The 22,172-nt window shown below is 41.5% G+C and overlaps 1 protein-coding gene across 14 annotated transcripts; it reads left to right on the plus strand.

Annotated features, from left to right (window-relative positions):
* The first annotated feature begins 113 nt into the window (after nucleotides 1-113).
* LOC102935675 (A-kinase anchor protein 17B) lies at nucleotides 114-21,840 on the plus strand. 14 transcript variants are annotated; one of them, XM_037909684.2, is made up of 7 exons: nucleotides 392-433; nucleotides 1,382-1,551; nucleotides 8,986-9,766; nucleotides 13,791-13,921; nucleotides 16,012-16,249; nucleotides 17,702-19,226; nucleotides 20,420-21,840. In XM_037909684.2, exons 2-7 carry the CDS (start codon nucleotides 1,496-1,498, stop codon nucleotides 20,488-20,490), a joined length of 2,802 nt encoding a protein of 933 aa, XP_037765612.1. In that variant the 5' UTR covers nucleotides 392-433; nucleotides 1,382-1,495; the 3' UTR covers nucleotides 20,491-21,840. The 14 variants fall into 14 exon arrangements, with proteins under 14 accessions (XP_037765610.1, XP_037765611.1, XP_037765619.1 ...); XM_037909685.2 differs by having other exon boundaries at nucleotides 1,382-1,539; XM_037909686.2 differs by having other exon boundaries at nucleotides 1,382-1,489.
* The last annotated feature ends 332 nt before the right edge of the window (nucleotides 21,841-22,172 follow it).

Genomic DNA, 22,172 nt, shown 5'->3' on the forward strand with positions numbered 1-22,172 from the left:
GAGAGATGAATCGGGCCTCCCCTTCCTTGCCCAAGGTCCCAACCGGGCCCTGGGCCCAGACCCGGATTAGGAGGCCAGACAGGCCATGAGCTGCTCTCGTCTGACCCCGGGTGGAACACAGGCCGGAGAGTTCCGCCCGGGGCACAGCCCCGTGGCCTAACCTCGCTACGGGGGCTGTGCAGAGCCCGAGCCCGAGGGGTCTCCATGGCTCCCGCTGCTTCTGACCAGCCTGGGCCCCTTAGTTCCCCGGCGGCAGCCCGCGGCTCCTCCCAGGTAGCGGCGGGATGCGGGGGCCGGAGCGAGCTCCCCGCTCCGGCCTCCGCGGCCCCGCTCGGTGGCTGGCTCCGCCCCGGGGGGGCGGGGGGGAAGAAAGGGGAGGCGAACCCGGAAGTGCATGTGGCCGATGGGGGCAGGCGGAGCGGCGGCCTGAGGGGTAAGAGCGACCGCTGCGCGGGGGCACCGGGCCGCCGCTTCCCGCCCCACCCTAGCGCGGCGCGGTTGGGCCCGGTGGGGCGGGGCCGCCAACTGTGGCAAGCGCTGGGCTGGGGAGCGGGGAGCTGCTGGGGGCAGGCCAGGGCCAGGTGCTGTCAGCAGAAGAGGGGGTGGTTGGGGGGCGCACCCATCAGCCGGCAAGGGAGAAAAGGGGGGTAACTCGGGGAGGGTTAAGGACAGACGCTGCTGAGTCAAAGGGGCGCTTTGGGCTGTCTGGAGCGGGACACGTTTCCCACCCAGGTGAGGTGAAGTGGGTGGGGAGCCCGCCCGTGGACAGGCCCCTGGCTGCAGACACCGTTTTCTACTCCGTGTCGTGCGGGCATGCCCGGTGAGATCCGCAGCATGGCAAGCCACCCATCGCGACTAAACCCTTCCAGGGCTGCTAGCACCAGTTCATCCAAAACCAAGCTAGCAGTGGTGGGAAATGGGCCAGCAATGGCCCTTGTTTAGACAAGATTTTAGGTAAAAACTCCAAGGAATATAGGCCTGGATCCTGCTCCCACTGACTCAGTGAGAATCCTGCCCATGACTTCAGGTGGAGTAATAATAGACCCATAAATGGCTGGAAAATGATCCCCTTTGCTACAAGACTTCCAGTGGTAGTTTGACTCTAGCAAATAATCTCCCTTCCCTGCCCTTTGACCACTAGCTCAGTGTCTGCTCTGGTGATGATCTCTGAAACTGAAAGACGAGGGTAGCTGTCTAGTGGTGAAAGCAGAGGTACTCCCTATATTTTCGAAAAGAAAAGGAGGACTTGTGGCACCTTAGAGACTAACCAATTTATTTGAGCATAAGCTTTCGTGAGCTACAGCTCACTTCATCGGATACTATTCTTATGGGTAACTTTTTATTCTTGTTTGCCCTAGTATCTTTTTTTTTTTTTTTTAAGTGAATTTTAGTGCTTGTGAAATGTCCTGGCATGATAGCGCTGGCTGTTTCACCAATCTGCCTCAACCCTGACCAGGAGGGACCACCTATGGGAGAAGAAGAGACTTAAGTATCCATGACCCATTCTGTCTCTGACTCTCTGCTGAGCCTGCCTATAGGGTGCTGTTTATGGTATTTGTTGTGGACACTTGTCTTATAGCTGCTAACTGTGACAATTGAATTCATTTCACGTATTACCAACGGTCAGGAGTCTGACTTCTATTCCCTGGTAACCCGAGCTGGATTTGAACAGGTGTCCTGTTGGATCAAGGCATTGTCATTATCCTGTGACAATTCGAGTTAATAGATAAAAAATATTAATTGCGATTAAAAAAATTAATTGCATGATTAATCACACAGTTAAACAATAGAATACCATTTTAAAAAATATTTGTGCATGTTTTCTACATTTTCAAATATATTGATTTCAGTTACAACACAGAATACCAAGTATACAGTGCTCACTTTATATTTGATTACAAGTATTTGCACTGTAAAAAAACAAAAGAAATAGTATTTTTAGTCCACCAAATACAACTACTGTACTGCAATCTCTTTATCATAAAAGTTGAACTTACAAATGTAGAATTACGCACAAAAAAACTGCATTCAAAAATAAAACTATGTAAAACTTTAGAGCCTGCAAGTCCACTCAGTCTGATGAAGGGTTATGCTCAATAACGATGCAAAGTAATGCAGACTGACACATGTTCATTTTCATTATCTGAGTCAAATGCCACCAGCAGAAGGTTGATTTTCTTTTTTGGTGGTTCAGGTTCTGTAGTTTCTGCACCGGAGTGTTGTTCTTTTAAGACTTTTGAAAGCATGCTCCACACTTCATCCCTCTCAGATTTTGGAAGGCACTTCAGATTCTTAAACCTTGGGTCCAGTGCTGTAGCTATCTTTAGAAATCTCACATTGGTACCTTGTTTGTGTTCTGTCAAATCTGCAGTGAAAGTGTTCTTAAAATGCCATGTAAAGGCCTGTTCTCACTTTCTGGTGACACTGTAAATAAGAAGAGGGCAGCATTATCTCCTGTAAATGTAAACAAACTTGTTTGTCTTAGCGATTGGCTGAACAAGAAGTAGGACTGAGTGGACTTGTAGGCTCTGAAGTTTTATATTGTTTTTGAGTGCAGTTATGTAACAACAAAAAATCTACATTTGTAAGTTGCACTTTCATGACAAAGACAAATTGCACTACAGTACTTGTATGAGGTGAATTGAAAAATACAATTTCTTATCATTTTTACAGGGCAAATATTTGTAATAAAAATAATATACACTGATTTCAATTACAACATGGAATATAACATATATGAAAATGTAGAAAATCATCAAAATATTTAATAAATGTCAATTGGTATTCTATCATTTAACAGTGCGATTAGAACTGCGATTAATCAAGATTAATTTTTTGAGTTAATCTTGTGAGTTAACTACGATTAATTAAGAGCCCTAATTTTTTCCCTACCCCAAAATGTCCAACATTGATGCCTTTAGTGGAATACTCATCAGTCACGTGGATAGAAATAATTTTAACCATAGGTACAATTACAATTATCTAACTTTTCTTAGAGCAACTTGTATGGACTGTCCCTGTCTCTTGAAACTCTGTCACCATCGAGACCTCTTTTCTAAAACGATTCATCAAATGAATGCTCCTGGCAACTCCAATGCCCTAGATCAACTCCTTATGCTGTTGGAGGAGGGAATTATTTTGACGTGTGCCATGACTGCCACTTACTAAATGTAGTTTTCTTTTAGTACCCATCTCCATAGTATCTAAACCATATCTAAAAACATGACTTACTATTAAAAACAACCCCATCACCTGGGAGTCCATATGTACCAGCAACAACCTGGAACACTTTAGGTATATACTAAAAAAACACATTGAAAATTGGGGTCATAATCTTTGAGACCCTATTTTTGCCACTACTTGTGGTCGACTGGCTTTCCCCATTCCTCTTCAAGGATTACACTTTTTAGCAGCTTTCTCAATGGAGTGCTCCAGAATAGGTATTGCTTTCTCCCCAATCATCTCTCACAAGGGGGCAGAAGGCTCTTTCCTGAATGGACATATCACAATGACCTTGCCTCATAACAATCTGAAATTCAAACATCTCAGTCTCTCAGAATACAGAGATAAATCAAACTAAAACCAAGGAGACAGCACATGTAACACATCTAGCCCTGGAGAAGGCAAGAATTAAGCTCTCTAGGTACAATTTGTGCTGCTACAGTGAAATATGTAATAGCTTACATGTCTAGGCTGTGCATCCTTCCTCTCCTTGTTGCAAGGGCAGCCTGTGGGTGAGGCAGCTTCTCCCCCTTCTCAAGAGCTGCCTTCTTCCTCTTGTCCTTTAAGACCCATGAAGATACTTAGGTGTTTAAGTATCAGGTATAGGCACTTAAGTCCCTGCTTTGGCTCCATCGTGACTCACAAAATTCCTGCCAAACCCTGTAGGCGCCTAAACTCACTCAGCACTGAAATTGTCAAAGTAAAAGTTTCCTAGGCACCAAGTTTCTGCCTCTGGGCATCCACTCTGCTGGCTCCCTCTAGGCAGCCAGACTCCTGTCTTCTGCCTAAACCCCACAGTGATTCACAAACCAGGGGAAGATAGGTGACCAAATGCTTAAATCACATGCAGGGCCTGATCCAGTAGGTGTACTCAGAGGCCTCCTACTAAACCAGATCCCAATCAGTGTCTCTTCAGTGGAGGTGGTGCTGCTGCTACCCACCTTATAACTTTGAGCCTAGTAGTTAGAGCACTCACTGAGGATATGGGAGACTGAGGTTCAATTCCCTCCTATCTACCAGAGAGGGAGAAAGAACTTGAACAGGGTCTCCCACCTCTCAGAAGAATGCTTGATCCACTGGTCTGTGAGATTTTCTGATGTGGGGGCTCTCCTGTTGAAGCTATTCCAGTGTGGTTAAATAATGAAAGCATGGCTAGGCCAGGGGAAATGGATCTTGCGTCTCCCACCTCCCAGATGGATGCCCTAACCACCAGACTGCAAGTTCATTTTCACTCTGCCCAATGACTGTTTAAGCCAAACAAGCATCAGAATATCCCATAGCTCAGTGGTTAGACCACTCAGAGGTGGGAGCCAGATATATAAAAACCTCATTTTGTGTAGTGTCAGAAAGGGCATACATAATACCACCAGGTCTTGCTTAGCACTTTTCATCAAAGCACCTTACAAAGCTGAGTAAGTATCATTATCCCCATTCCCCACCCATGGATGAAGCACCTTACTCAGGGCCACCCTGCAGCAAAATTAGGAGTAGAACCCAGGTCATCTGAGGCTCAGTCTAGTGTTCTAGCCTCTGGGCCACGCTATCTTCCTGCAGTAGTGTTTTATAGTTGATATTGGTGCGGGTTAGGACCCTGATGGAAGAGCCAGGTTTGTTTGTCCATTGGTATATTTGGATGATTATCCAAAAATTATATAGTTTTTCTATACTACCTAAAAGAAATAGTATTAGACCTGATTTACAGAGGTACTGAGGACTCAACTCCCAGTAAAATAGGCCAGTTAGGCCTATTCTAAACTTAAAAGTTTTGCTTGTATAGCTATATCAGTATACCCTCCTAGTGAAAATGAAGCTAATACCATCAAAAAAGTTCTTTTGATAGTATGGCTTACAGCAGTGGTTCCCAAACTTGTTCTGCCGCTTGTGCAGGGAAAGCCCCTGGCGGGCCGGGCCGGTTTGTTTACCTGCCACGTCCGCAGGTTCGGCTGTTCGCGGCTCCCAGTGGCCGTGGTTTGCTGCTCCAGGCCAATGGGAGCTGCTGGAAGCGGCGGCCAGTAAGTCCCTCGGCCCACGCCCTCGGCCCCACGGCCAGGGGCTTTCCCTGCACAAGCGGCGGAACAAGTTTGGGAACCACTGGCTTATAGCAATTCAGTGAACGAAATAAGGTGTACTTGCAAAAGCACTTTTGTGCTGGTATAGAAATGTCATGGAACGCTTCTAATTGACATTGCTGTGCTGTCAGAAGATTCTAGTGTAGACCTGGCCTTACTTTTCTGAGGTTTTATTGACCAGAATGTTGCAATTTGTGGGAAAATGGCACATGTTTATGCACTGGACTGTTCTAGATTATATGGCCTGCTGCACCCCACACTTTAGTCTTGTGGAAAATTACATTCTGTGCCAAGGCAAGATGTAGCAAAACGACAGAAAATAGTTTTTTTTTTAGAAAATAGTAGTTTATCTCAAAGAACACTGGACCAATATAGCTGTGAACACATCAACAGTGTTTGCTTTTTGCAGTAGTTTTGGTTTACGCAATAAATACCTTGGCTCTCTAACAAGAATGGGATTCAGCCTTACCTGTATAGTGTACCAAAACTATACACATTTTTAATTTCAGAGATGAATTCCAATACAGTCAGCTTTGCCTGACAAAGCTTTGCTTGGTTCTGATCTAGCACAATTCCTCAATAACAGCAGTGCAGTGCTCCAGCCTCTGTTCTAGCTACTGCTCCATGAGAATACTGATCTTTTTACCTGCAAGATCGGGCCCTCATGCTAACTTCTTCTCTAAGAGAGCACGCAAGACCTGCTTCTTGTTGGTACTCTGATTCACTAGGCCGTTTCTTGCACTGAAGTCTACATCATCTTCAAAGTATACACACTCTGGAGGCAAAGAAGCATTCCAGGAATAATGGCTGCATGGAAGTGCTCTGCTACAATTCTCTTTGGGGTTTTTGAATATTGTTTAAACTGTACAATCTCTTGAGTTTCTTGAGCCCCTCTTTGTGTATATCTTTCTCTTGGTTTGAGCTGGATCTCTGATAAGATAATAGCTGAGAATTTTTTTTCCAACTGCAGCAAGACCTATGGACCTGATTATATGATCAGGTGCTGGCATTTGTTGTAAGGGATAGAGACACAGGTGGTGGTTTTGCCTACTTTCCTGTTTTCTTTTCCCCTTCCTTGCAATGTGGGTTGTGGAATCTCAGAAGTGAGACAGTTGGCTAAGATTTCCCTGAAAGCTTCTAGCCACTTAAATACTTGATGAAAACCTGAGAAGATCAACGTATTTGTGTTGTGTGTAAAGACTGCACATAAGCTTGGTATTTTAGAAGAAATCATACAAAGTATAAGTAAGTCAGAGTTTGTTAAATTCCAGTACAGAGCAGGAAGACAGTTTTGGGAGCCTTGGGGAAGGAACACTTCCTACTGTGTAGAAAAATGGAGGCCCTGGACAATTTTTACAGGGTCTTGCTATTCATCGCTTGGCGGCACCTTCTCATAGCTCATCTAGGGAATTATTTCTCCACATCCTGTCCAGCAGTCACGCAGTCCATTGCTTTAGTCACTCGCTCTGCAGCTGCTCTCCCACTACTCTGGAGCTGTTTTTCAGGGTTGGGTGACAAATTATATATGTGTTGTTTATTATGATGCTATGGAATCCTCCTCCTTCTAAGGGAACCTGAGTTTATCTTGTTTTTATAGTTTTAAAAATAATGCTAACCAAGTACTGGAAACTTTCAATTTGCATGTTGACAACCATTCCAAATGGGCAAATTTTTAGATTGCTGTATCAGTTTGATATTTCCAGCTGCAGTAGAGTTCCATTTCTGGAGAATAACTCCATGCAGTTCTTCTGTTAGAAGGAATTTTAAAAGTGAAAGTTGGATATCCCATTTAAAGATCCTTCATTGCTATTGGATCCCTGAGTAGGTCTGTATCTAGGCTTAATTTAATTTTCTCATTGAATCTGGTGAATATCCAAAAATCATTCACTGAATACCACTGTCATAACATGTGTATGATTTCTTCATATTTGCTAAATTTATGGACATGTCTTAAAACATCGTTCCTCAGAGTCCAGTCCAGCCTTTCCTGTTTGTATTAACCTCATTCTGAGATCCAAGGTTAATTTTTTATCAACAGTGGCCCCAGTCTTGAGCCCACCTTATTAATGATTTCTACACCAATCTCTTCACTCCAGGCAGTGTTTTGTTAAACGGTGCTTTTGCATTGCTTCAAGCCTAATCTTCCCAACTGGCTAAGATTGTGTGGTTTATCTGGTAAATTTGGTTGGGTTAAGATCTACAGCTTGACTAACAGCATTTCTTTCTTGGCATAGATAGATTCTAGCAATATTACATTTCCTTTGAAGTTCGGAATATTCTGTAAAAATCCATCTGCATATAAATGTCCGGTCTCCAGAATACTCTCATGAATTCAATTAGGACAACATATTTTGTGCTGTTCATATTGATTTCTGGATTCATCCACATGGATGATTTTATATATTAATACGAGCTAAATTGCAAGCATTTAGACAATATGAGATCGATTTCCCTTGTGTGAATAGATTGTATTACTTTAATGGTAGAGGTTTTAGACGTTTCTTCTCAGTCCTTCACCAGCCACACATTTCAGTGGTGGTATTCCTTAGCCAGTATAAGGTTTGTATGTTAGTACAAGCATTGTGATATATGTCATTAGGGAAACAATATCTTTTCTTCACTTCCTGCTTCAGGATGTTTATATATAGCTGTAAAGATATAATTAGCATTTCCAGTTTTATTTTTAAGATAAATTATAGATTAAAAAAAAGTTTTAGGCTGATTTAGCGGTTGGTTCAACCAGCAGTAAATTAACCTATTTTTTCCCCTTTGTGAGAAGAGAAGATTCAGTTAGATAAGGAAAGAACTGAAGACAAACTAGTCTGTACAAACTTGTCAGAACCCCGGCCTTGATGGCATCTTGGTGGAATTCCAGAAGGTTACAAGAACAGTTAATAACCAGTTTATTATACCTTTATGAATCAGCAGTGAAGGATAATTTATTAGCACAGAGTGTAAGAACTCATCTTATCTCACTGATTCTGGTGCTTAAAAAGGACCCTGAATGATGGATGAACGATCACCTGACTTCCCTAATAAAGATTGCAAAATCCTAGCCGAGGTGCTTGCTAACATATTTCAGTCAAATCTGGTAAAACTTGTCCATCGGAAACAAGGCCATTTAAGAACAGGCTATCCAGCAATTGTGCCAGGTTGCTCTTAGATTTGATTAATTTATACCTGGTCATAATATATAGAGCAAATTATTATTTAATAATTTATCTAACCTAGTTCAAGTAATGACTGCATTTTTATTTTAATTGGAAAAGAATATTGCTGTTAGGAATGTATTTAACTTCATTTTTGTTTGGTTACTGTTTTTAACTCCTTCCTGTGCTGTTTGTACACTGATGTGGGAGAATGTATTCCAGGGGTTTTGCCTTGAGGCTCTGACAGGCATATTGCAGTAGAATGTTGACTCTTGTTTTTGTATTAGTTTGATGATAGAAAAGCTGGAGTTAGAATCTTTTGATCATACATCTTACTAGGTATGTTTATTCACCCAATTTATTTGTGTTATAATTTAAATTATAGACTAGTGTAAATTTACAGTATAATTTTTCTTAATAATTCCTCTGAATGTTAAATGAAATTATATCCAAAGATAGTCACTTAAATTTTGCAGTAGAGGATATTTTTATCCTTTTTACTCCATGTCTTCTAGCTTAACATGGTTTTAATTATTTTTCTAAAGGGTATTGGACACAATGACAATCACTGTAGTGTATGATAACTCTGAAGCTATGGAGCTCTGTGCTTCTCAGCATCTGTATCTTAAACCAGTAGCAAAACTGACTATCAATGTGGTGTTTCCAGAACACACAGAATCTACCCGATCTTTCTCTAAGTGGGAAGTGATGGACAAGCTGAAGAACATGATTTGTCCAGACCAATTTACTACTGTTAGGGTTTCAAAGAGCACTAAGGATTTCATTCGATTTGAGGGAGAGGCAGAAACTAAAAGGTTGATCCTCACACTTAAGGAAAAACTGCATGGAAAGGTAATAAAACTGAATGGTTTCAAAGATGACTTGAAAGTGATGGCCACCGAGGCACACACTGACTTTCCAGCTCCACAAGAGTGGGCATCTTACCTGAATAAAAGAGAGATTACGAATGAAGACCTTACTGAGCAAACCGCTGATATTCCTGATTGCATCTATTTTGAAGGTTTGCCATGCAAATGGTTTGCACTAAAGGGCTCAAATAATGAAAAGCCAAGTGAAGATGTTTTAAGAGTGGTGTTCGAAAGCTTTGGAAAGATCAAGAACATAGATATCCCTATGCTTGACCCTTATAGAGAAGAAATGGTAGGAGGAAATTTAAATAACTTCCTTTTTGGAGGTCTACAGACATTTGAAGCTTTTATCCAGTACCAAGAGTATACGGCTTTTGTGAAAGCTATGGAGTCACTTAGGGGAATGAAGCTGATGTTTAAAGGGGATGATGGAAAAGCTCTGGCATGTAACATGAAGGTAAGCATCACTGGCTATATCTTTTGATACTGCCAATGCTATATTTGCCCAAATACAGTACCATAAAGACTTCCATAGTAGTCAAATATCAGAAACGGTACAGCAGAAAAGTGTAAAATTCCCTGGCCCAACCAAGACTTATCTGCTGAGACTGCCATGAAGGTCATTACTGCTATTTGAAATCTTTAAAAAAAAAAAAAAAAAAAAAAGACAAATTGGGAACTTTTTGCTAGCCAGTGTAAACATTTAAATGATGGATACTTGAGGTGGGAATTTAGACCTGGAGTGCTGCTGTTTGGGAGAGGGAATAGATGGATGGCTCTCACAGCTATTCATGCTCATAGTCCCCCACCTAGCAAATAAAGCTGTGACTTTTTTGCTGGTCCATTCTCACTGAGTTAAGGTTCACAGATGAGCCAGCCACAAGGCTGTCTCTTCAGAAGCAGCATTCACTCTGGTTTGTTTGCATAAAGATTTTGGTTTGTATGGATTTGCTGCTTGGTTGAGTATTGTTGACCTCTCAATCCAGATTTTAGTGAAGATTTTCACCCTTTAGTATGACTGTGACCTGGAAAAAGTATTTGCTTGTTGATTTCCTGAAACCTTTTTCTCCACTGGTAAAATAAAAGTGAAAAGTTACCAAGTTTATGAATCAATTAGATGAGCACTGTAGCTGACAGGAATGCAGTCAAGACTTGGAGGAGTTGTTCTGAAGACATTGGTTTCTGCATTGGTAAACCCCAAGCAGAGTCAGCAATAGCCTTCCTTTCTGCCTTTTTACAAAAAATGTTCGCAGTCACTTTGAACCTGTACTAGCAGGATGTATCCTTGCTTCTCTTGGCACTGTGCTTTGATTAAGGTGGATATAGTGAATAATGCTGGAGGATGGATTTGTTTGTGGCATACCCTGTGTCATGCTGTGAAAGGAAATTGGAGAGCTGCATGTTCACAAAAGCTCATAGCTGCTTAGCAGCGTTCATCTAAAAGTCAGATTTAGTCATTGAGATAAGCCTGGTTCCAAGAATTTTGCTCAGCACAAAGCATTTAAATTATCTCTGATTCTTGAATATGTAGCAGTCGTTACACAGTGGTTTAGAAATCATGCTCCAAATGACTTGGTTTCCCAGCTTGGATAAAGTGCTGTTTGCGTGGATGTTTTCTTTTAATGTCACCACAGCATCACATTGAGTTAAACAGTTCTCAACAGACAGCCTCCCCTGCTGTACCAACCAGCCAACCGGAATCCACTGATGGTTTAAAGTCAGGCAAATGCTTGTCCAAGAAGATGTGGCTCACACAGTGCACTTAAAATAAGTCAGCCTGTCAGACAGAGGGAATGCAACAGCCAGGAATTCTCCACTGAAAATGCCCAGCCTCCAATCCCCAAAATTGAACATTTACAGGCTGTCAAAGGTGTATTGTCACAGTTTGAGCCTCTAATGGCACAGGGTAAGGAGACATTTGTGAGTAATGCTTATAGTAACATTTGAGAAGAGGACATAGCTATTCGTGTGAATTCTGCAGGTCATATTCCAGTCTCCTCAGCTAAAAAGTAGCAGAAAGAAACACTCATGTTTCAAATATAATTGTGCAGAAATAGATTAGAAACTTTCTAAGTTGTATAGGCTATTTGTGTTTTATTTGTGTAAATAATGTGACCCAGTAGATTGACAGGTTTGTGGTCTTTTTTAGGGCTGTTGATTAATCGCAGTTAACTCACGTGATTAACTCAAAAAAATTAATCACGATTAATCGCCGTTTTAATCGCGCTGTTAAACAATAGAATACCAATTGAAATTTATTAAATATTTTGATGGTTTTTCTACATTTTCATATTGTATTCTATGTTGTAATTGAAATTAAAGTGTATATTATTTTTGATTACAAATATTTGCACTGTAAAAATGATAAAAAGAAATAGTATTTTTCAGTTCACCTCATACAAGTACTGCAGTGCAATCTCTTTGTCGTGAAAGTGCAACTTACAAGTGTTGACTTTTTTTTGTTACATAACCACTCTAAAACAAAACAATGTAAAACTTTAGCGCCAACAAGTTCACTGAGTCCTACTTCTTGTTCAGCCAATCGCTAAAACAAGCAAGTTTGTTTTCATTTACAGGAGATAGTGCTGCCCTCTTCTTATTTACAGTGTCACCAGAAAATAAGGACAGGCATTTGCATGGCATTTCAGTAGCCGGCCTTGCAAGATATTTACATGCCAGATATGCTAAAGATTTGTATGCTCCTCCATGCGTTGGCCACCGTTCCAGAGGACATGCTTCCATGCTGATGACGCTCGTTCAAAAAAAAATGTGTTAATTAAACTTGTGACTGAACTCCTTGGGGGAGAAATGTAAGTCCCCTGCTGTTTTACCCGCATTCTGCCATATATTTCATGTTATAGCAGTCTCGGATGATGACCCAGCACATGTTGTTCATTTTAAGAACGCTCTCACTGCAGATTTGATAAAATGCAAAGAAGGTACCAATGTGAGATTTCTAAAGATAGCTACAGCACTTGATGCAAGGTTTAAGAATCTGAAGTGCCTTCCAAAATCTGAGAGGGATGAGGAGTGGAGCATGCTTTCAGAAGTCTTAAAAGAGCAACACTCCGATGCGGAAACTACAGAACTCGAACCACCAAAAAAGAAAATCAACCTTCTGTTGGTGGCATCTGACTCAGATGATGAAAATGAACATGCGTCGGTCGCATTGCTTTTTTCAGTATCATAGAATATCAGGGTTGGAAGGGACCTGAGGAGGTCATCTAGTCCAACCCCCTGCTCAAAGAAGGACCAATCCCCAATTTTTGCCCCGATCCCTAAATGGCCCCCTCAAGGATTGAACTCACAACCCTGGGTTTAGCAGGCCAATGCTCAAACCACTGAGCTTTGGATTGTTATTGAGCAGAACCAGCAGTGCAAGTAGGCTGGTACGCTCCTGTACGCCATACTGGCAAGCTATTTATAGCCAGTACAGCATACCCCAAAAAACGCAGCAGCAGGAGAGAGCTGGGGGCTCTGCTCCTTTCCTCGCTGGGAGGGGCAGCAGCAGGGAAAGGAGCATAACGCGAGCAGCTCCTCCGGTGGCTCTACTGCTCACCCCCAGTGTCACTCTCCCCCCCCCCCCCCCCAGCCCTGTCTCTGGCGCAGCAGCAGGAGGAGGACAGAGCCCCCCCCCCCCCAACGGCCTTCGCTCCAGGTACCATGGGATGGATGTGGGGAGGGGACGGGGAGAGCGTGGGGGCCCCGGGCTGGGAGGAGTCACAGAGGGAGGTAACATGCTCCCCTTAGCTGGTCCCCCCCCCAATACTGGTAAGACATGGATTTTACTTGCACCACTGAGAAGAACCCATCAGCATGGACGCATGTCCCCTGGAATGGTGGTTGAAGCATGAAGAGACATATGAATCTTTAGCGAATCTGAAATGTAAATATCTTGTGACACCGGCTACAACAGTGCCATGAGAACGCCTGGTCTCACTTTCAGGTGATGACGTAAACAAGAAGCGGGCAGCATTATCTCCTGCAAATGTAAACAAACTTGTTTGTCTGAGCGATTGACTGAACAAGAAGTAGGACTGAGTGGACTTACAGGCTCTAAAATTTTACTTTGTTTTACTTTTGAATGCAGTTTTTTTAAATACATAATTCTACATTTGTAAGTTCAAGTTCATGATAAAGAGATTGCACTACAGTACTTGTATTAGGTGAACTGAAATACTATTTTTTTTGTTTTTTTACAGTGCAAATACTTGTAATCAAATATAAAGTGAGCACTGTACACTTTGTATTCTGTGTTGTAACTGAAATCAGTATATTTGAAAAAGCAGAAAACACCCAAAAATATTTAAATAAATGGTATTCTGTTATTGTTTAACAGTGCGATTAATCGCGTGATTAATCACAATTAATTTTTTTAATTGCACGATTAATCACAATTAATTTTTTTAAATCGCTTGACAGCCCTAATCTCCATCATTCATGAACAATCCTGCCTTCTAATTCTGATTCTTCTGGAACAGGTGACTTTTGATACAACCAAACATTTCAGCAAAGGAGCCATCAAAAAGAGAAGGCTGGAAAGACAAAAGCTGCAAGAGCTAGAGCAAGAAAGAAAAAGGGAAAAAAAGAAAGAGGAAGAGGAGGCTGCAAGGTGAGAAACTTGTTTTGAAGGAGTGTTCTACTTTCTTTACATTTACTCCACGTCTTGCTCCCAACAGAATCTCAAGAGAGGAACACCCAATACAATAACCCCAAACATAGATAATGTTAAGGGTTAGATAATGTTAAAATTAAAGCTGAATATTGTCTAATTCATATGGTGTAACAAAAAAAAAAAAAAAAAAGCACAGTATCTTCAATTATGTAGGTGTCACATAAAGGGAACTAGATTAAGAGAAAAAAGAACAGGAGGACTTGTGGCACTTTAGAGACTAACAAATTTATTTGAGCATAAACTTTCGTGAGCTACGCTCACTTCATCGAATTAAGAGAGGAGTAGTAGACCTACACAGTGTATAGAAAAAGGGGATTGTGATTGGAGAAGTGCTCTTGAGCTGTCTAGACATCTGCCAGACCCTCTCAATTAAAAATACTATGTGCCCTTGTTGCTCCCTCTCCTGTATCTCTCCTCTTACAGATCCAGGGTTTGTTTTTCTTTCAGTCACTCTAGTAATCTATCAAACTCAGTTTAAAAGTTTGTTTTAAACTGTGTGAAGACTTAAGGCAGGGATTGGCAACCTTTGGCTCACGGCCTGCCAGGGTAAGCCCCCTGGCGGGCTGGTGTGTTTACTTGCTGTGTCCGCAGGTTCAGCCGGTCGTGGCTCCCACTGGCCGTGGTTCGCTGCTCCAGACCAATGGGGGCTGCGGGAAGCGGCATGGGATGTGCTGGCCATGGCCTGGAGCAGTGAACTGCGGCCAGTGGGAGCCGCGATCGGCCGAACCTGCGGACGTGACTGGTAAACAGCCCCGCCCACCAAGGGGCTTACCCTGGCAGGCCAAGGGGCAAAGGTTGCTGATCCCTGGCCTAAGGAGTCCTTTCTGCAGTGGAACTGTAGATCGGTAAATAGCTGAGACAAGATCAGCCCAGGAAGGTGGCAAATCATCCTCCTGGCCATGTTTCCAGTGGCTGAACATATGGTTACAGAAATGTATTGGCTGCTCAAAGATTAAAGGTAAATCTTAGATCAGTTGTATTACTCAAAGTGATCCTCACCAGATCACTAACAATGTGTGCTGTAGTGGAAAGGGCAGCAAAACAGCATATTTTAACAGTTTTAACAGCGAGGGTAGCCTACGGTCAGTTTGGATATGTGCTTAATCATAGAATCCTAGATAGGTAGGGCTGGAAGGGACCTGAGGAAACCCAGGGAGCCGGTTAGCATCTTGTTTGTAGTATTATTTCATGATTGCTGTAACACCACAAAGTAGTGGTGTCATGCACCCTACCTGTGTCCTGAAGTAAAATTAATATACAGTATAGAACATAGGAAGGATTCCACATGCCTCAGCCTTGGCTGGAGAGTCCCAGTGTGTAAGCGATCCCTCCTCATTGCTATTATCTTGAAGGCAGTGTTGTCAGATGTATCTGAACTATCACACTGTATTAAGTTCCTACTTCTATAGGGAGTGTTTAGCATCTACCCTATGTGCCACTGGAAATTATTCCATGAATATATCCATTGATGTAGGAACGAGAGTCGAAATGGTAAATCTAGCAACTCTGATGCAATATCTCTAAATCTATCACCAAATTTAATGCCCATATTACTTGAATTTTTCTTCAAAATATTTAGTTTTTATACATTGACTTCTAGGACAGTTTTGCGTGCATAAGGAATGCAGGATTAGGTCCAAAAGTTTGTGAACCTTAGTTATTGGTGTTAACTGAAAATGAAGGAGAAGGGGGCAAATCATTCTCTAGCTGTGACCTGGAAGAGACTATAATATGAACAACCTCTGTGTTCTTTAGTGAGAGGTAAATTATCATTAGAAGAGTCTTAAGAGTATAAGAGAAACTCAAACTGTCCTAAATCTTTGCATCTATTGGATGTATGTTGGTTGTATGCCATTAACTTTAAAACATGCTACCCTAGGCACAAGGATTTCTTGATTGTAACAGCAAATAGATTCCTAGCATTGAGTCACTTGCTGTTAGCACACTAAAATCCTACTTTTCACCCTCCAGGGGTTAACATGTAAAATGAGTGTCATATAAATTGTCCCATATTAATAATTACCTAGAAAAAGACGTGATGATGAAAAAAATGCTCGAGAAAGAAAAAGGAAGGCTAAGCTCAAGAGGAGAGAACACAGGCAGATAGATCGGGATGAGAAACGCCCAAGAAAGCAGCAGAAGGTAACAGCTGAAGAAGAGCAGTGGCCAGAGAATATGCCTGAATGGGAAGAGAGGAAATATCTACTAGCTCAGAGAAGAGTGGAGTCTATAAGGCTGCTTACCGTGCTGTTAAGCCGAGTAAAAGTAAGAATATTTTTAAAAAATATTCTGTTTTAAAGGATGTTTAGTAGAGCTTAAAAAATTTACCAGATAGCTGATGGCCAAAGGCTGATGAGAAGGATGACTTGGAGTTGGGGAAATGCTAGCAAGGCCTAATAGCAAACCCCTAGTGATAATCTAGCCCTTCTTCACATATGAATATAAGGGAAAAGGTGTTGGGATTCAGTCCCTGCTTGAGGCTTCATCTTTTGGATCAGTCTCTGTCCAGTAGGTGTCTGGTAAATTGAATCAGTTCCCAGGTTCTCATTGCCATGTTGAAAAGAAGAAAGGCTACTTCTATTATAATCCTGCCCCAGCATCCTGTGAGATAGTCTCTGCTATTTTTGGGCCCTCTTGTCCCATAAATAGCTCCAGTTATTGCCCTGCTGCTCAGAGCTTCCCCAACACCAGAGTAAAATTGACATGCATCCTGTCAGTTTCACTGCTGCCCAGGGAATACAGCATATCCAAAGTAAGGCTAACACACCTTTTGTCAGTTTCACTCTGCTGATGCTTTGGGATAATCAGAGCAAGAGAGGCAGTACTGGAGGTGTTTGTCTACCTGCTCACTGTATTGATTTGTATTTGAAGGATTATTTTCTTAGCTACATGGACTAGAAACTTTTTAAAATGAAAGCTTAAATACTGCAGTAATTATTAATGTAGGCTACATCACTTGCCAGGGAAAGCTTACTACTGACCACTGACAAGTGGATTTTTTCAACCCCTGATGTTTAATATTTCTTACAGTACTTAGGAAGCCCCATCAACAAGCACCAGCTAGAGGCCACACCAGCCAATCTGTGTGAGTTAGTGCTCTTTAAAACTAACTGGCAGCAGAACATTTTAAATTCTTTAGAAGGTGCGGGAGTCTTAAACAAACCTTTTTTAAAGGGTGAGGAACTAGCCAGAAAAGATTTGGAGAGAGATGTAGGGCCTTTCAATCCCTTGGTTATATTTGCAGCTGTTACAAAATAGTGTAATTTAAAGCAGTTTATCTAATAATTCTTAGATAAGATATTCAATTTACAAAAGTGCAGCACTTTACTTTAGCGGAATTAGCAAAGTTAGTGCCATGCTATAGTCAAAGTGGGCGAATAAAATGATTTTTGTAGTGGATGCAAATCAGGTAAAAGCAGCAAGGTTAGCTCAATATAGCCAATGACTTTTATTGAAAGGGCAAATATTCTAGCTAATTAATCCTGTGACATAGTGAGTACCCTCAACTTTCACAGAAGAGCTGCAGAATCTTATATAATCATGGCCTGCATTAGATACAGTAGGTCAAATTCTGCCCTGTTATACCTGGACAGCTGCCCTGACTTGAGCAAAGTTGCACTGCCTGTAAGTTAGTTCACAATTTAGCTTGGTGTAGTTTCGTTACAAATATTGTCTGTTACATTCATATTGTAATTTTCTCTTTGATTTTATTTAAAGGATTTTGCACAGTTGACCGGCCAAAAAGTGGAGCCCTTGCTGCACCCTGAAGATATAAGAAAGGATTGCTTTCCTGAGACAGAGTTACAAAATGCAGACAGAGCAGAGCAGAGAGAATCCCATTACCATCTACACAAAAAACTGAAGGATAAGAAAAAATTTAGGAGTCAGTTCTTCCAAACGGTTAACACCTCTTTTAGTGAGGAAGAGGTGCCAACTAATCTGCCTGCATCACCTTGTCATCTTGTAAGAACGATCTTAAATGATCCAACTGCAACAGCAAGCACTGGTAAATTAACTGGCAGGGATGATTACAGCTCCTCTGATGGTGGGACTTTACAGATTACAGTTACTCAAGACTGCAAGGTTATAGAATCCCTTGAGAGAGAGGACTTTCCCCCTTTGAAGACATTACACTCTGGAACAGTGTCTGATACAGGGTACTGCAAAAAGCAAAAGATTTATGAAACTGATGAGTTTATACATTATTTATTAAACTATTATCAAACTCCAAGCTACGCACGTGTCTGCCTAGAGCCAAAAAGCACCGTTAGCAAGTCTTGGTGGCAGAGGATAGTGTCTGATAATGGGAATGGCTTTCAGATCAACTTGAAGAACAAATACGGGCAACGCTTTACAGAAGTGAGTTTTGTACAAAACCTTGACAAGGGAAATTGTAGCGGGGATGATAATTATAGATGGGAGATCACAATTCGGAAATCTGAGCCTACAGAGAGTGTGTCAAAAAACAAGGCCTATGCTGGAGGGTTTACAAAAAAGTTCCAAGTACAGTGGAATGATTCACTTGACATTGCTAACTTACCATATGCTGAATTTAAAAATTCTTCTTTTGGAAGCACTAATACTAGTCATGATAAAGAATCCAAACAAGACAATAACAGAAGAGTAGTTGCCCCACCATATAAACCCTCAGGCTCTGCATACAAATTAAAGGATTTAATGGAAGAGATCAGTAGTGATTCTGAGTATTTTAGTGAGGCAAAGAGAACAGAAAGAAGATATAAAGATGTTTACAGTGATGGCAATAAAGCATGCTCCCTCCCAAGAGAGATGGAGAGAAAATTCCTTGTCTGTGTTAAAAATGTAGGTCAAAATTATTCAGAAAATGAATCCAGCAAATGTAGCTTCTGTTCAAATTCTACCCATGGTGGCTTGACAAAGCAGTGTAGACATAAGCTTAAAAAATCATTCAAGAGGTGCAGTAGTAAATTGAGACACGAAGGGCAAAAAAGTGAGTGGAAATCCAATGAAGAGGTGATAAATACCCACAAAAAGAAGAAAAAGAGAAAAAAGCTCTCCCCTAACATTTTACCTGATGAACATGGATTCTCTGAAATGGATAGTTGGAGACAGTTGGAATCTCTAAAAAAGATACAGAGAAAATGTAGCAAAATGTTCCACCATAAGATGAAATTCAAAACACTTCATGTGATGGCAGCAGCATCATCAAAAGATGCCATTCATACTGATGCCTCTCTGCTGCAGAGATCTCGCCAAAGGGCAGGTGAGGTGGGGGAAGTGAAATAGAACCAAGATGACACTCCTCAATTTGACAGGTTTAAGGATTCTGTGCAAAATTATGGTTACTGACACAATCACTCTGGCAGTCAAGCTCACCTAACTGTTGAAAGTAGTTTAGAAGGAGGAGACGCTGATTCCTCTGACACCTAAAGGACTTGACAGTCTGCTAGTTCAGCAGCACTCTTTGGGGTGGGAGACTGGACCGCAGCACCATGCCTGGGCCCTGCAGGGTGCCTACTTGCATTTGGGTGGCTGTGAGAGTATGCTGTAGTTACACCCCTGTGCAGGGCTCCTGTCTTTATGCACCTAAGCAGCCAGGTTAAAAGTGGCCTGGAGATGATACCTTTGTCTAGGTGCTGCTTCTCCTGGTGGCAGAAGCCACCATCATTCTTATTTATCCTGGACCTGGGAACCTAAGAAATCCTGCTGCTGAAGTGGAGCAAGAAGAGGCTCCCAAGGACTTGGTCTAAGGTTTAAATTAATAAAAGGGGAGAGCGAGGGACCAATCAGCTCCCCTCCTTCTCTGGCTGGCTAATAGATGAGAGCCTCTGGAGGAGGGGCCATCCTGCATTCCCACAGTATCTGCTCCCCCCGTGCCTCTGGGACTGTCCCAATTACTGCCATCAAGTTTCCACCTGTTGAGCTGGGTGAGTTGCAGTCTTCTCGTAGCAGTGAAAGATTTGCAAAGAACGATGTAAAAGCTGAATAGTAATATCTTTGTCCACCAAACTGGATGGCAGTGTATCTATCTCAAATACATGCACAATAGCAAATATATGCCTGTCCTGTTACACTTGTTAAGATTTGTTGGGGATAAATTGTGCACAACCACCAGCTCATCACATTTTGGAAGGAGAATATGTGCAATTCTGAAGATCAGTAAAATAATGTGGTGGCTAAAATTACGGTTCTAGAGACATATTACTATGGAAAAATTAACTGGGAAAGAACACAGCGTACAGCACAGGTGGGGGTGAAAATATTGTTTGAACTGACTGAGGCACTATACAATTGGCCTTCTGATCTCCCAACAGGAATGAAATAATTTTCCCTTTTGGCTTTCCCCTTTGAATCTTGATTCAGTCTATTATGCTTTAGCTACAAGGCTGCATCACTCCAGCATCTTTTTCTGGGAAAATCTCCTTCAAATAACTTATTTTTTCTCCTTATCTACAGGAGATGAGAGGAAATTAACACTGAGGAAAGAGATGGATGCAGATGTTGGAGGATGTCTTGTTTCCTGTTGAGTTAACTTAGACAAATCCATGCTCTGATGCTGTCTGTGGAGCAGAACCCAAAAGAGAATGCTGATTAGTTGCTAGCTAATGGAAATGGGACTTTGAAGCTGCTTACAAAAGCTTCTACCCTGGCTCTCCCCCCAAAAAGGCCTTTTATATGGCTCTAAGAAGTGAACTGTAAGGCCAGGTCTTTAGTGATTATAAGCAGTCTAAGATAGTCTATTTTGTTTAGACTCCTTTAATGCATGCTGGAGCGGTAGGACAGTGAAACAATCAAGTTAGTATAAGCTCCAAAAATAGAATCTGTAAGGATTTGGCATTGATATGAAACAAGACCAAAGCTATTGTGAACCAACTGCTGAGAGTTTTGAAGCTTAATGGGTTGAAGCCTCTGAGTGGCACCCAGCTAAGTCCAGGGGAGCCATAAAACATTTGCATTCTGGTATCTAGTAATTATTATACAGTTGAATTGATTGTGCACAAACCACTTATACATAGATGAAATAAATCTGTTAAGTACCCATATATTCAGAGTGCCTCCTCAGTCATATTGTTAATATGATGGGATGGCAAGAGGGTGGGGTATGGCAACCTTGCAATTCAGTTGTCGGGGGGGGGGGATATGAAAACTTGCACAGTGTGTTTCTAAATTTGAGAAAATAAACCCTAGTACATTTTAACCTTCTCCGAGCAGCTACACTGAGAAAGTTCCTCAGCATTCCGTTAAAATTCTAGGAATGAGCCAGAAAACTTGACATTTTCTTGGGCTGATCTAAATCATTACACTGCCACTAGATTTAGCATTCCTGAGATGTTGAGTGAGGATATTCCAAACAAAGCTCTAAACGTTGAACAATGAAAGGAGATGATTTCAGCATGCTGACCATCAGCATGAAAGATTACCTTCAATACAGGGTGAAAATTGCTTGCAGGAGTTCTCAGACGGGCCTTTCTGGAGGCACAAGCAGTGAGACAGCTACTTAGTTTAAGGTAGCTTACAGATAATTCCCAGAGAAGACTTCATTTTCAAAATGTTGCTAACTTTTATAAATCTCTGCTGCATGGAGACATGTGAAAATGCAGACTAGAAGCTTGACCTAGTATCTACATTTATTCAGTTCTCTCTCTTTAGCAGATAGCCACAGCTGCTCTTGGACAAAGTCCCTCATGAAGATGTAGATGGAAATGGAACAGATTCTGGTCTGAATTTAGACCAACATACTTACTGTTTCAGGTTTCATTTTAGTAGGCTTTATTTATTACATGTCAAGATACTAAATGTAATGTAGCTGCCTTCATTACATAGCATATCATTCATGTTTGTAACCTCTGCTCTAATAAAGTAGTCGTAAAAATGTTTGCAGTTATCATTCATGTTATATTGTGTTTCCCACCGCATCGTTCAATAGTGGTGACTTCTGCAGCCTTCTAAGCCAGGTTTTACCCCAGTCTATTCTTATTGTTAAAAACATGTTCATATGTTGAGTGCCTTTTTCAGGTTCACAGTAATCAATGACAAATGGTTGCTACTTAAAATACTGTTATGTATGACACCTTTTTGGTTGAAGACAGCTTCTTGCTGAGAATATCGTCTATATACTTTGGAAAATGTATCCCCCCCCCGCTTTTTAAATAGTTGTAATGAAGACCAACTATTGCAATTGTTTACCATGTAAATATCTCTGTTCCAC

This window comes from Chelonia mydas, chromosome 9 (assembly GCF_015237465.2).
Source record: "Chelonia mydas isolate rCheMyd1 chromosome 9, rCheMyd1.pri.v2, whole genome shotgun sequence".
Lineage (NCBI taxonomy): Eukaryota > Metazoa > Chordata > Testudines > Cheloniidae > Chelonia > Chelonia mydas.